The sequence below is a fragment of the Eleutherodactylus coqui genome, chromosome 9 (genome assembly GCF_035609145.1).
Source record: "Eleutherodactylus coqui strain aEleCoq1 chromosome 9, aEleCoq1.hap1, whole genome shotgun sequence".
NCBI lineage: Eukaryota > Metazoa > Chordata > Amphibia > Anura > Eleutherodactylidae > Eleutherodactylus > Eleutherodactylus coqui.
This window is the reverse complement of record NC_089845.1, coordinates 75723039-75739034: the sequence shown is the minus strand read 5'-3', so window position 1 is coordinate 75739034 and position 15996 is coordinate 75723039. Positions and strand designations below refer to the sequence as shown.

Sequence of the window (15996 nt, the reverse complement as noted above, 5' to 3'; positions counted from 1 at the left end):
TTATGGGGTTGGAATGAAACCCAACAGATACCTAAAACTGGTGTGAAATGATAGTCAAAGTCTACAAGTATTCCATCTTGAGGTTAGTGCGATTTATCCATGGTGACGAGAGCACACAAGGTGGTTCTAAGGAAGGTGCACTATATTTTGTGGCTATCAAAATTAGAATCCAGTGTTCCACACAAAAACCATTGTGTGTTTAATAAAGAACCACCAACATAATAAAGAAGCTTATAATAACCTCACCTGCCTTTTCACAGCTCCCTCATTGCCAGTTTCAGGTCTCCCGCATCATGCTGTGTTTACAGGTAGCAGTCATCCTATGTGCAGGGCATCACAGGCTGCTGCAACCAATAACAGGCATCAACTGTTAAGTGCTGAGGTCTGTGATTTGCTGCAGCAGCCAGTAATGCTTTGTGCACAAGATGACTGCAGCCTGTAAACACGACATGACAGGGTGGAACTGGAGCTGGTGACACAAGAGCTGCGAGGAGCTGGCGAAGTCAGCATAAGCTTGTTTATGAGGTTTGCACATGGGGGACTTGTTTTAAAAGAAAAGCGGACAACACTTTAATAGACAGAAATGCATGACAGCCCTGGGAGCTTCACAAGACCCCACACTTCCATGTCATCCGAATGGCTCTCAAGCCCACTCTATACAGGGACAGCTGACATCCACCATACACGTTTGGCAGATTTCGGAAGTGGTTAATGAAATTGAGGATGTCAATGCAGTTTTTATATGTATTGTTGAGTGATGAGGCCACTTTTCATGATTTGAGATGTGTCCATCTGCTCAACCTAAGAATATGGGCTAACGAACACCCCCTTGAATTTGTTAAACATGAGCGTAGTAGCCCTAAAATTAATGCGTGATGTACTTTTGTTAGAGATCATGTGATTAGTCCATTTTCATTTATGGAAGGCATTGTGACATCATACAGTTACCACGATTTGTTGGAACTGTTTGTAGTACCCCGATTTGACGAGGATGTGATCGTTCAGTGAAGTGGTGCTCCTCCGCTTTATGGCAGAATTGTTACGCAATTTGTTGATGAAACATTTCAGTGGTGCTGAATTAGTAGAAGTGGAAGGAAGTAATGGCCCCCACACTTTCCGAACTTGACATCTCTGGATTTTTATTTCTGGGGGAAGAAGCATTTGTATTCAAAGTATTCAACACCTCAAAAGGCGAATCAGGCAAGTTCTTGAATCTGGCACTCATGATGTTCTTGGTTGAGTGTGGCAGGAAGTGGAATACTATGAAGATGTTTTCAGAGCCCCCAAAGGAGTTTACATAGAACTTGGATAAACATATGGAAAATGTGTTTGAGTAGTTGTTTAATTTAATTTGTAATTAATTATACATATCATGTTCAGTTTATATGTTCATTCATAATAGAATGTAATCTATTGAAGACCCATAATGACTTCTGGGACATAAACATGGAGACTTAGTATTTTACACCTGTTTCATGTGTCTGTCATTCCAACAACCAATGTAAACTTCTGCATGATTTTTGGGGACACACTGTATACCAATGCACACTGCTTCCTAGGAATACATGTATGATATAACATTTACATGGACATTGACAGTAAAGTCAACAATAACGATATTGCTTATTATTGCAGGAAGATATACAAAAAGGAGGATTGCAAAGGTAAGTATTATTACTAAACTTGTAAGATTCTCATAATGTTTGTACATCAGTCTGCATGAGATTACATGACCTATATCCCCTTGTTTTGTGGATTTAGAAGTGGAATGTGCGTGTCAATTTTCTGGTTTGCATGCCTTTCAACAGTCACGCATGTTTTCATGTTCTGTTTATTCCAAGTTTGGAAGGACGGAGCCACATTTCTTAATAAGTACATGCCCTTTGTCTTATAGGGTCATGTCTGTTTCTTCCATGTCCGAGTTTCATCGATTAATGGAAAGCTCTCCTTTTCTTCCTGACAAGAACTTAGATCTTTCTGGTGACAAGGATGAATTAACTCCCCCCTTGTCTCCTGATGATCTGAAGTACATTGAAGAGTTTAACAAGAATTGGGACTATAGTAGTGTGGGTGAGGTTGATAACATCTCAAGATTAAGTGGGGAAAGAGCAGGGAATGGAAAAGTGGAGTCTCCTTCTGATACATTCCAATCTTCTTCATGGTTCCTTACTACTAGTGTTACTATGACAACAAACACAATGACCAGTCCTGAACACTGCCTGAAGCAGTCTCCTCAAAGCCACATGGTTGCAGAAAGAATGGGGGTCAGGGTCTTCCACAGTCCACCTGTGGTTCATAGATTTGATAAATCTGCCATTAATGGCAATGAAGAGATAACACACATAGAACCTGATCTACTTTTTTCTACACCTAGAGCAAATGGAAATGTTTCTGAGGCAAAAAATGGTACCGCTGAGGTGTTCGGTAGATGGCCGTGTGATCTTAATAATCAGCATAAAGACTTTTTAGAAAGTGGCTTGCACACAATGGATCGACCTGTTTGCACTACTGTTGGTTTTGCGTCTACGCTGCAAAATATAGAGTTGTCAAGAAACATGAGTGACGACATGAAAGAAGTTGCCAATTCTGTTAGGAATGCTATCCGAACAAACCCTGTAGACTCTCAGTTCAAAGACATTGCTTGTCAGACTAATGGTTTAAAGAGTACAGGAACGCAAACCACTCAAACCATTAGCGTTGGCCTGCAAACTGAAGCTTTACGAAGCATCACCAGCAGTCCACACAAGTGTCTGACTCCAAGAGGAGGTTCTACCCCGATTTCATCACCTTCTCGTAGTTTGAGGAATAGGCAAGTTTCTCCAGCTATTGAAAAGGTGCAAGCAAAGTTTGAGCGTAGCTGTTGTTCCCCAAAATATGGTTCCCCGAAACTACAGAAGAAACCTCTACCTAAATCAGATCAGCCAGCTAACCGTGTCACTTCAGGTACACCCCAAAAAGGATTCAATGAGTCTGCCTGGGCCAGATCAACAACAACCAGAGAAAGCCCAGTTCACACAACTATCAATGATGGCCTTTCAAGTCTTTTCAATATCATTGACCATACCCCAGTAGCTTGTGACCATTTGCAAAAAACATCAAGGCCAAGTAGCAGATCTCGGTCAGCAGAAGCCAGACCAGAGTTTGGGACCATGTCTGAAGTATGCATTGATGAGAGGGGAAGGTCACCAAGCCCTATTCGCATAACTATAGACCTCCAAAGGGATCAGTACACTGATGTCAGCCGTAGCAGACAAGACCTCTCTGCTCCTCCAGGTTACTCACTGACAGAAAATGCTGCCAGAATACTTGGCAAGAAAATTTTGGACGATCAAAAGCAACTTCCAGATAGTCCAACCAGAGGCTACAGAAGCAACACTGCTGCAGAACTGATAAAAATTGAGCAAACATCTATTGAGGTAAGTGCTTTATTGTTGTTTCAAGAAAAATGTGTTTATCAGATTAACATTTATGAAACATTATTCCGCCAAGAAAATTTGTATGTAAATCAGTTAAAACATTTCGTTAGATAGGCAGGATGCATTAGTTTACTGAAAAGAATCCCCTCTTATTAAAATTGCAATGTGTCATGTAACATTCTTCTCACTAATTAGGAGGTTAATCATTTCTGGAAGATGTTGTTTGAAAGCATCGGCTAGTTGTAGATGAGTCATTAAAGGGGTTTCCCAGGAAAATACTATTGATGGTCTAGCCTCACGATTGACCATCTAGTTGATTGGCTGGGGTCTACTGCTCGGAACCCCAGCTGATCAGGCCACCGCAATCTTTTAAGACATGGATGATAAAAGAAAATGTTTGAAGGGGCATTCTCCGAAATGCTTGTTCATTTTGTTGTATTGATTCACTTAATTCTGTAAGACGTTGAATTAAATTAAACTGTTAAAGAGTCTTTGCTGGGGTTTCCACACTAGTGCCGAAGCCTGCCATAGATGCTACTGTTATCCCGAAGAGTGTTCCAATGGTAAATACATAATTGGAATAGTTGTCGTATTGTGAATAAATCTTTACATCTACATAAAGGCGCTTTAAAGGGGTTGTCCCGCGAAAGCAAGTGGGGTATACACTTCTGTATGGCCATATAAATGCACTTTGTAATGTACATCGTGCATTAAATATTGGCCATACAGAAGTTATATACTTACCCCCTCCGGTGTTGGCGTCCCCGTCTCCATGGCGCTGACCGAAGCCTTCTTCTGCCTGGATTAGACGCGCTTGCGCAATCTGCTTCTTCTGTCCCGCTGAAGGGGCCGCTCCGGCGTGCTCGCGCCGCACAGGTCTTCTGCGCATGCGCAGAAGACCTCTGCGGCGCGAGCACGCCAGAGCGGGACAGAAGAAGCAGACTGCGCAAGCGTGTCTAATCCAGGCAGAAGAAGGCTTCGGTCAGCGCCATGGAGACGGGGACGCCAACACCGGAGGGGGTAAGTATATGACTTCAGTATGGCTAATATTTAATGCACGATGTATATTACAAAGTGCATTTATATGGCCATACAGAAGTGCTTAACCCCACTTGCTTTCGCGGGACAACCCCTTTAAGTTCTTTCTATCAATTAAAAACCAGTACTCCGTAAAGAGCTATTGTGAAATGGCATGAGGATGATTTTGAAACGCTAACTACAGCATTGTTTATAGGGGGCGGCGAAATCTTACAAAAGTTTACCAACTGGAGAAAATCTGACTTTATATTTTTCTAAGACACCGAATAGTTTACGAGTCGCACTATAAAGATTTCTGCTGAGCTGAAACAAATTCTTGCATATCAAAGCTCCAGAGTCAGGCTTTATACAGTACAACATGCAACATTGTGGTCCATAGCCAAAGCATTGTGTTGCCTCCAATGCAAATTGAGTGTAGGTGTGACACAATGGTTGTGGGCTGCCTAACCCTGGTCTAAGGTAAAAGTTGCCTAGAAGAGCTGTTTGTTGGCATTTTCATTTTGTTTTCTGTAGTTATGCCAAGTTGACTTTCAGTAGATCTTGGTCGCAGCACAATCCATGTCCTTGCAATGTACTAACAATATTCCTGATGTTTCTATTTCTGATAACTCTTCCTCGCAACAGTCTTGAGCAACGTGGAAATGTCCATCTGCTGGAAAAGACGACTAATACTGATTTGCTTTAATTCTCTCTTCAATCTGTTTGCTTTCTTTCTGTCTATCCTGTCTAGAATCAAACTGTCTTACTAACTGCCCCCTGGGGACTCTAACTATGCCTGCTACACAGCAGTAAGTTTTCGTTTATTCTTTGTTTCAACTTTATGTCTTACTTTCAAACTTTTGAAAAGTGTTTTGAAGCAAAGCCAAAAATAAATGGATTTGAACGCAGGTCCTGCTATCTAACTAAGCGATCCCTGGCTGCTTACTGCTTTCTCAGTATTCACAGAGATCACTTTATAAGTCACTACTTTAAATATAGATACACGCGAACTGTTATTTATAAACCCAACCCACAACGGCATGGAAGAACGTGTATGAGGCATATCCACTAGGGTAAAACCACACTGGGCTGGATTGCATTTTGTAGCCCGATGCGGACCGCATTTATAGCTCATCCTCCAACAACAGCAATTTGTGCTCAGATGTGCCGACCCTGGTGCAAGTCCCAACAAAATGTGCTCCGTTAGGGATGTCCTGCTTTCTTAGAGCCAAGTGAGATTGTTCCTTTTGCCACTTGGAAGTGCATCATTGCTGTAAAAGCTTTTTTTTTTATTTTTGCTCATTATTTAAATTACAGAGACAATTCTACAGATTGACCATTCTATTGATTACAAATTCATTTATGCTCTATGAACTTTAAAATGTAGCATATCCTATATTATATAAGGTATACTACTTCAATATTACACTGCTCTATTTTCTATTGTACTATAATGTTTTATTAAGAATTCCCAGGAGACAGAGGTAGCAAAGGCACTTAGAAATGTGCTGCTAGTTCCTATATTCGTGGGCTGTTTTTATTGATTTCGGAAGAATTGTGCCTCAAGTAGCAGAATATAACAAGGGCTGCTGGAATAATCTAGCTCAGCAAAGTCTGAAGTACTCAGTAAATGCCTGAAGTATACAGTATGCAGGGCTATTGTTATAGAAAATGGGGCTCTGAGCACACCTGCACGCCATTTTTAATATACAGCATGTATAATAGGCATGTTCTGAATGTTTATACCAAAAAATTGCTATACAGCGCAAAGTAATGTTTTTAGACCATGTTCACATAATAGTGCTCGCATCATACCACCTTAAAACGCCTTGAATTAGCTATGTCCAGTATCTGAATATTGTACTACATAGAGGCCAAATAATCTCCATGTAACACTGCCATCTATGCCCAGATATTGCCACCATACGGTGCCTAAATAGTTGAAGGGGATAAGTCATGTCAAATAATAAGTTAAATTAGCACCATACCTTCATTCTTTACCCCATTAATACTCAGCATGATTTAAGGGTTTTGGTTGTAGTTTCTATGCCTTCATCTCTCTACAATCCACCTCGTTGGTTCACATGGCTAGTGCACAAATTAATTGACAACAGGATAGTATCCAGCACCAGTGTGCCCCAAAGCAGCTCTGTCGCTATCTAATCAGAGCTGGCAGTGTTAGGCCTATTTACACAGACGAGGGAAATATTAATCCGCGAAACCCAGACCGGTATTGCACTTTTATGCCTCCTGCACACAAGCGGATTTGCGTTGTGAAATCCGGAGCGGGATTCTGCCTTCGGATTCTGCAGCAAATCCAGCCCATAGCATGCTATGAGAAAACGCGATTTTCCGACCATATTCGGAAATCAATTGCAATTTTCTGTTCGCGGCCATCATCATTGCAGAATGGCCGCAGGAGCCGCGTCACCGCCATGGCGGCGGCGCGGCATCCTCTCAACTGCGCATGTGCCGGCCGGTGCTGGCTTCTGTGTGTGACTTCTGTGCATCTTGCAATGCATAGAAATCGTGCCCAATAGTCGCCCACGTAACTACACCCTTCGAGCGGCTCCAGCAGCATGATCTCGTGAAGCTTACACCATCTCATGCGGCCGCGCTCTCTTCTGGCTGTTGGAGCCACGGTGACGCCGTCCAGCTGATTGGACAGTCACAGAGCGGCTCTGCTTCCTATGCACATAGCCCTAAGGCCTCTTCACATGGAACAATTATTGTGCAAAAAATCGTTTTAAATGAGCAAAAATGAATGATAATCATTCTGTGAAGGCGCAGCCAACATCAAACAATCAGTCGCTCACTTTTCATTCATTGTATGCAGGCATAAAAGTCATTGTTGGCTCGTTCACTAATCGTTGGGTTTAAATACCGATCGTTCAGTCGTTCTCGCTTATACAGCGAATGTGAACGACTGAATGATTTCTCGTTTGAACGAAGCAACGATGTATCTGCTGGTATAAACAGGATGGACTCCTGGTTGAAACCTTTACACAGCTGCTCTGTAAGAAGCAGATAGATTCTGTAGGTCTATGGAAGGTCTCCTTACACAGGAGTTGGAAGGACCATCCCCTTTCCAGGTAGGGCTGCCCTCTCTCCACCGGTGCTATAGAGGTTACCACTTCAGTACTTAGAATTGCATCGTGTTCTTTAGGCTTGGATAGAACTACAGTTCCAGTATGTCAGAATCTCCAAATAGGTGACAGCAGCATGAAATCTTGTGAGACTTGGTTTCATACCTGCATCAGAGCCTCCGGTTGGAGGTTTCGTCCCAGATGTGGCTGAAAATACCAAAAGCTGCCAAGACACTTACCACACTGATTGGATAGTGGAACAGCAGCTCTGATTCACGTCCCTTTAATACTGTGCGCTGGAGAGCACCCAGCTGTCAATGTATTCATAAAGTATTCATAAAGTTGCATATTAGTCATACAAATTAATGAGGCTGATTATGGGGAAATGGAGGCACATAGAAGCAAATAAAATAAAGCACTGCACTTTTTTGGGTCATGACAGATTATCTTTAAGGGGTTAATGGTAAAGACCCTGGTGGCCCGGGGCAGTGAAGGTTTGCATACTCCTCTCGGGTTGCTCTTGAGGGACCAGTCCTTGGGCATAACGAAGAAGTGGGGGCTCTCGGCAATTTCTCAGTTTGCGACCCCCTGACTGTACTACCCTACACCTCCTCCATGCATTGTCTGTATAGACATTGCAGCATGGTCTATGGTTTATGCCAGCCGCACTAAGTGTCAGTAGACTAATCCACTCTTCAGAAAGAGATGTAGGACACCTCCTTCCCCCAAAGAGTGTCAGGAGTCCCAGCTGACTGTATAATGTCCCCATCCTGCAGTGCTACAGAGCTCTCGTTAAAATAAGATTCATTCTCCCCCAGTCTAGAAGCAAAGTTAAAAACTAAGCTGCAGAAAATAGGATGTGACAGCCTATTGTGTATTGTGTGCTCTAGTGGCCAGTGCCGAATCTGGAGCACTTCAGTATCCATATATATTAATATATAATCACGTCTAAATTACGTATGTGATAATAAGTGCTTATACATTAATAATACTATATCTAAATTAGGATGTCATGGGGGATGTTCTATTATATACAGTAAAACCTCTACTAACGCTGGTAACCAATGCTACTCGAGGTAATGATGATTTTCATAGGAATCAATGTAAATCCAATTAATTCGTTCTAGACATTCCAAAAAACAGACCAAACCCCATTTAATGGAGAATAAAGATGGTCTTTAATACCAAAAACAATAACAATAATAAATGAATATAAAAGACTACTGTAAAGAATAAATTAACATTTAACATGTTATTGAACACGTCACTGTGTGTTATCTGTGTTGTTGCATAGGACTGCAGGACACATCTACTACATCATCTGTCCTCAGACTTATCACTGTGGTGTTACATAGGACTGCAGGTGACAGTGTTATCTGTGCTGTTACATTGGAGTGCAATTGCACAGTACTGTACTAGTGTATTACCCATCGCCGATGATGTAGAAGGGTGGGTTGCATTAGCAGCAGGAGGAGGAGACGTCGAGCCGGCGATCACGTGGGTTCAGCAGGAAGGTCACGTGGGCCGGCACACGCCGGTGGTGTTAGAGGCAACCGATGTTACTAGAGGCAGAATTTTGGCTAAGAAAAAAAAGGCCTTACTCAAAATCAGCCTTAGTAGATGTCAATGCTAGTAGAGGTTTTACTGTATATATAAATATATATATATTTTATGATATTCTATATATGATAAATGTGCGTATATATACATATATACCAGTAGATATATAGATATCTATCCATATATTTATATGGAACATCACCCATGAAATCCTAATTGAAATAGTATGCGATTTTTTTTTTTTTTTTGCTGCAACATTTTGACATTACACTATGTTGTATTAATAATTCTGCTATGATAATACTACACCGACCTTCAATGTTGTCTTTGTAATTTGAATACCAAGAACAGCCATTGCAGAATAATAACATACTCATAAGAAATGATCAATGTTTCTGTTTTTGCTTACTGCATGCATGTTTTTTCAGTGTGATGTTGCTATCTTGTCTCCTTCATGTCTATGGTTTCAGTAATCATTAGATACTTTAACATCGCTCTTCTAGCTGCTTTTGTTTTTGCATTTTTTTATGTTAACCAGTAAATGCAGCATAGCAAGAAAAGATGGGGCAAGGAAACCCATAAGTGCTGCTGTAGTATGTATTGTTCTATTGCATGCTTAAGTTCAGGCCTTATGCACATTAGAGTTGTGATACTGCACCCATAGACTTCTGTGAGGCCATACCGTATCGCTGTGTGCCTCCGGTTACGGATGGAGTTTTTTCCATCTATGCTTCTTAAGTATCATGGAGTGATTCTTCATAAAACAATACCATAGAAGGCAGCAGCTCATGAGTGCCTGTCCCTGTTGTACGGCACCACAGAGAAAAAAAAAGTTGAATATACTTCATTTTTTGAAGTTTGTAAGAAAAAAACAAAAACTTGAACTATAGCAATGTTTAAAATTAGTTCATGGGACTTTGCGGGACCCCAATATTGATGACCTATGCTTAGGATAGGTCAGCAATATCTGATCAGTGGAATTCCACTGCTCACAACCCCAGCTGATCAGTTGTCTGTAGTGGCTGTGGCGCTCTGGTGAGCGCGGCAATCTCATCCCTGAATACCAGACACAGTGCCATACATTTTGCAGCTGCAGCGCCTAGGATAGCAGCTCAATCCCATTCACTGAGCTGCTTTCAGGCCAAGTGATGACTGAATGTCACATCACTAGCCTAAGTTGCAGCGCTCATCCGAGTGCCACAGAGCTTTCAAACAGCTGCTTAGTAGGAGTCCCAAGCATGTGGACCCCCATGACTGTATACTAAGGACCATACTGAGGATAGGTAATCAATATTGAAGTCCCAGAAAACTCCTTTTAATGTACCTATGGCTTATTTCGAGAGTTACTTGTATATGCATTTTTCTCCTATTTTGTATAGGATGCTAATACTAAGTCTGAACTATATTGTACATGAATTGATAAGATGAATGGATGTTGTTTTTGAGCATCCACTTTTAAATAACCAATAATGCATTCACTTAAAGCGTACCCCCGGTGATCCATTTAGAAATCCTAGAATGGTAGAGTTGGAAGGGACCTCCAGGGTCCAACCCCCTGCTCAATGCAGGATCACGAAATCATCCCAGACAGATATTTGTCCAGCCTTTGTTTGAACACTTCCATTGAAGGAGAGCTCACCACCTCCTGTGGTAACCTGTTCCACTCATTGATCGCCCTCACTCCTTCAGTATAAATTCTCATATATAAATAAATTATGACTCCTCTATGCTGTTTGTTAGCTTCATTCTCATGCAGACTGCGCAATTTATTTCAACGAGGGTCAAAGTATAAAGGAACTTGGATTACTGCAGCTCTTTACTTCCTCCATGCTGTGAGTGATAGAGATATGGCTAAAATAACTTGAAGTCTTACCCAAACGGGGAATTAAAAACACTGTCTGTCTGTAGTGAGAACTTGTTAATAAATTCCTGTGATCACAGCAGCCTCAGCACTGATCCAAGCAGTTCCATTCTCTCTTCACAGTGTGAGAGGGGTGTCAAGGGAAAGTTACTTCAGAGATACTAGATAGGAGGATCTAAGAGCAATGTGAAGTTTTTCTTTTTCACTGGAGATACGCTTTAAACCAATCTCTCATACAGCATTTCCCTGATTGACAGCTGGTTTTTGATCATCACAAGCATTGTGTTTTGTCTTTATCCTTTCACTTTCTGCAACTTTTCTTTTTCACATTGTTCAGCCCAACAACACGCCTGACTGTTTGTGGACGCCTGTCCGACTGTTTCTAACTGTGCATTTTCCAAAACTAACACCATAACAATCTTTGTCTTTTTGTTTTTTGTTGCTTAGAGTTTGGTATCCGTGTTTTTATGATCTTCCTGTTGCCTGTCACCTGTCAATGTTTGGTGTTTGATATGTGTCATTCATGGAAATTATATCTCAAGCTGTTCTATACATTACAAGGCTGTTATTTCACGCTACACTTATTATAAGATTACATAACAGCAGTTACCTAATATAACTTATATATTTCTATTATCTGAATCTTTTCCTTGACAAGCAGAAGTTATGGCTGAAGGAAGGTTTTTTTTAAGTCTGTATCTGCTTTTCTATAGCCAGCAAATAAGCTTCTGTCAATGGCAACTTGTATACTTCCAGATTCTTGATACGCCAGTGGGAAATTTGAGTTCTCAGGGTTTTTTTCTACTATATTGCAATTTTAAAGGCATTTTCCAGGACTAAAGTATTGATGACCGATCCTTAGAATAGATCATCGCTATCCAATCAGCGTGGCTCTGTCATTCGTGACACCCGCCAATCAGCTTAATGAAGAGACAGTGGTACTCAGGTGAGCTCCTCAGCCTGTTCTCAGACCTGGGATCTCATGGTCATTGGTAACATGGCTTGAGAATAGCTCAATCCCATTCAAGTGAATGAGCTGCAATACCAGTCATAACAGCGGTTAAATGTATGGTGCTGTTGCCACTTCAGACAGCTGGGTTTTGGGAGTCCCGAGTGGCTGACCATCTGATATGGATGACCGATCCTGAGAATAGGTCATCCATATTGAAGTGCTAGAAAAAGGAATGGTTCTGATAATAGTACTGTTTTTCATACAAGTCCCCATTAACTGCTGGTGTAGGTAACTAACAAACAACTGCTGTATTTGTATGATATAAAAGAATGAGATGTATGTTCTTAAAAGTCATTCGCTTGATATATAATTTTCCTTGTGGACCCTAATCGTTTAGTAGTAGTCACTTATGATGAATGCCAGAGAATGCCACTCCAATGGTCACTTGTAGTTGTGTTTTTTCTTTTCAATCTATGTCATTTAGTGAAAAGTGTTGTTCTTCATTATCACTGGCCAATCTTTTTTTACAACACAGTATGCCCATATACTTTCCACCATCTGTAAGCCTTGTTTGGTAGGCAGGCTATGATGTAACTGGTTATCCATACATGCATTTACTGGTATTCCTGCCGATCCATTTAAAGGGAATGTTTAATTTGTTTGATTTTAGTGTCATTCATTACATATAAGTCTGTAGAAGAGAAATACTGTGTCATTCTTAGTTGTAGATGATGGAGCTATTTATTTCTTATTTTTTCAAAAACACTTCCCTGGAGCGGCCCTATGGTAGATTTACACTTCCTTTCTGTATTGTTTGCTGCATAGGCAGTACAGCAGGGTATTTTATGGCGGCAGAAAGGAATGAGAGTCAATTGACAGAGGAATGTCATCTATCACAGTCTCCTGGAACTGATGGAGTACAGCCCCCAACCATCAGAGGGTTGGGCATGACAGGGGAGATGTATACAGAGTCTTAAGGCCCTTCTATAATGAACGATTATCGTTAAGATTCTCGCTGGATCGTCGGAAGCTGAACATTATTGTTCAGTGTAAATGCTTGCAGGGACTGACCGACAAACAATAATAATTTGTTAGCTTATCACTCCTCATTCAGAGTGTGCAGGCATAGAAATCAATCGACTGCCTGTTTCCTGTCAATGGAGGCGGGCAGCCAGAAGAGACATCCAGCCCGCTCCGTCTCCATTCACTGAGCGATTATCAGCGGGACGACTCCTGTAAAAGGGCCATTAGCTGCATTTATATTCTTACTATTGTGCCTCATCGAGGTCTTCAGCGGAGATGTAGAGCTGTCATTCAATCCCCCAGCGTCATATAACCCAATGATCGGGCAAAAAACGTTCCTGTGAAGGATCTTACCCAATTATTGGACCATGTGAAAGGCCATTTAGCCTACTGTTCTAGGGACCAGCGTGATACCTGGAATATTTCAAGCAATAAAAAATAGCGAAAAAACATAATAAAAGCATGTTCATTAATGACAAAAATCACAGCGGTTTTAGTGTTAAACCATGTGTCCTCTTCTCATACATTCACTTTAACGTATCATTTGCCCGGGCATCCCAGTAGCTTTGGGCAGCAGTCCAAGTTGTTTAACTATATCTTCTATAGAGCCCTGAATTTTAGTGTTATATATTTAACCCCATTGAACGTGATATGACTTAGAGACTTCAACCCGAGCCCAAGAGGGTATTTTCATTGTAATGTCTGCGAGTTGTCATACATTACATAAAATGATTGGATTATGAAACAGACAAATTGGCTGTATATCATATATTCATTTTTATACAATGCAGAAAACTACTAGACTTTTATTTTTAAATATTTCTATTATCCATTTAGAGTGAAAATGAATCACACCTGAACAATGTGCTGCATTGCCTTTTCTAAGCAGCAGGAGGGCAGCCACAATGCCACTTTGTATTTCCCATATTACTTTTTAATGCTAAGCATCAAAACACAATCAATACAGGACAGGCAAACTGGGGATATATCAAAAAGTGCAAAGGAAATGTGTAGAAGTTGCCCATAGCAATCTAATATTTTAGTTCTCATTTTTCTACAGATACTTTTGTCCTTATTGTATGGCTGGTTTTGCAGCTCTGCTCTTTTCCTTTGCACATTTTCATGAATGGCAAATTATTGTAACTCCATCTGACTAGAGATTCAGATGATTATTATGTCTACCATTCCTGGTGATCAGCTGTTCTCACTGCAGTCCGGTCTCCATTCTGGCTCAAAGGGGTTCCTGCTGTATGTTGTCTTCATGTATAGGTCTGTGACTTGTGTGCTCCTTCAAGGTATTATATTCTGAAATTGTAGTTCTCACACAAAAAAAGTTGTTGTGCACCTCTGAAAAATAAGTATGTCTAGTTTTGGGCTTTTTTTCTACCCTAAAATGTCATTCTGTTGCCATATAATACTTTACGATGTATTTTTTTTTTAGTTTTGTAAATAAATTGGCCATAGATGAATTTCATATGGAAAAGAAATATCTTGAAAAGTCTTGACATGATGATATTAATTACGTGGTTAGAATTATTATATCTCCCTTTTGCTTTGTTACAAAGGAACTGCCTTGTGCTGCGTTAGCTCCGTCCTTAGAATCTAGCTTCTCCAGACCAGAGAGACCAGCGAACCGGCGCCTGCCTTCTAGATGGGCTTCACATTCCCCGACTGCCTCCCCAGCTCCCTCTACTAACCATCTAGACCAGCAGGGAAACTAGGAACCTTGAGCAGAGGGAAAGGAGAACTGATGCCATCTTGCATGAACTACCAGTCTTGCAACAGGCCCACACGGCTCGGTGTGTGGCCATAGACATCAGAAGAGGAATGATACATGCAATTGCTGAATGTTTGCTCTGTTATACATGTGGATGTGTTTCTACTCTGGAACATACGATGTGCCTGTATGAGATGATCATGATGAAATTCCCATGTTCTTACTTCCTTCAACATCAGGTTAACCGTAGAATCACTGAAGTAGGAAGAAAAATTCTCTTTTCCTCAGTGCTGGCTGCCGTTAGGTTGTATTTTTTATGTTATTTTTGCACTGTCTACTTTGTTTTTATATGTTCCTTTATTTTTTACTATCTGTCGTTGTAGTCACTTGTTATGATTTCTACAATCAGTGTTAGAACATAGGATGATGATGATGCTTCATGTTATCTGAAGCTGTAGTGAAAGCAACAAAGTCATTCAATTAGCTGAATTAAAATGCATTTTACTATTTTAGGAATTGAGGAAATAGCGGCAAAAAAATGAAAAAAAAATCTGTATGCAAACCAAGATGTATCACTGGATAGATGATACAGGCACTTCAGTGCATGTACATAACTTCTACCCTGTACTGTATCATCCTTCATACGAATGAATCCGAATTTTACTGTAATATTGTTGTGGATTTATGTACTGTACTTTTATTGTTAGTTTTTCTTGCACTGATGACACAGGAAATGAATTTTTAAATTACCGTCCACCAGCTGTGTACGTACAAATCTCTGTGAAGTTTCATATCGAAAAGCCAAGGCGTAATGAAATGTAAGAGATTGTACTGAGAGGTATGTACCGGTCCGTGCTGAGATGACAAATAAAATATTTATCATTTAGAGTCTTCCTTTCTTTCTCATCAATGAACAGAATACATGAAATAGTTGTGTAATCTGTTCATTCTACTGATAGTTTTACTGCCTGTATTTCTATGTCTCCTGAGCTTGCCGCACATCTTGGGGTACTTTTAGACGGAACGATTATCACTCAAATGAGCGAAAGGGAATGACACGTTCAGTTTACTTTTTGCTCATCGTTCATTGTATGCAGGATTAAAAACCGTTGGCTCATTCACTTACAACACTCATTCAATCCTCATTCATTAACCCTTTCCAATCCACTGTCTCACGTCTTCCTATATTCTGATTGAAGCTTGTAGAGCTCCAATGTCAGAAGACGTCCGGCAGGGTATTCTTACCGTCTATTGCCAGCTACTCTGCTGTCGGAGCCTCTCTGTCGCACACACACTGGCTGTAGCCAGCAGACGGCACCGTTGTAAAACAGCAAAAAAAGAGAAAACCTTTTAGGAAACCCTGA

At 40.8% G+C, this 15996-nt stretch overlaps 1 protein-coding gene across 5 annotated transcripts in view; it reads left to right on the top strand.

Annotated features, from left to right (window-relative positions):
• Nucleotides 1-15518, top strand: part of MTCL1 (microtubule crosslinking factor 1) — a 142079-nt gene extending 126561 nt beyond the window's left edge. For 3 of the 5 annotated variants that reach the window (XM_066579562.1, XM_066579560.1, XM_066579558.1), the window contains 3 exons: nt 1636-1664; nt 1895-3416; nt 14481-15518. In XM_066579562.1, the coding sequence (XP_066435659.1) occupies nt 1636-1664; nt 1895-3416; nt 14481-14636 (1707 nt within the window). In that variant the 3' untranslated portion in view covers nt 14637-15518. Of the gene's footprint in view, nt 1-1635; nt 1665-1894; nt 3417-5184; nt 5243-14480 lie in introns of all 5 variants that reach the window. The other 2 variants (XM_066579561.1, XM_066579563.1) reach the window with 2 other exon arrangements.
• Nucleotides 15519-15996: the final 478 nt, after the last annotated feature.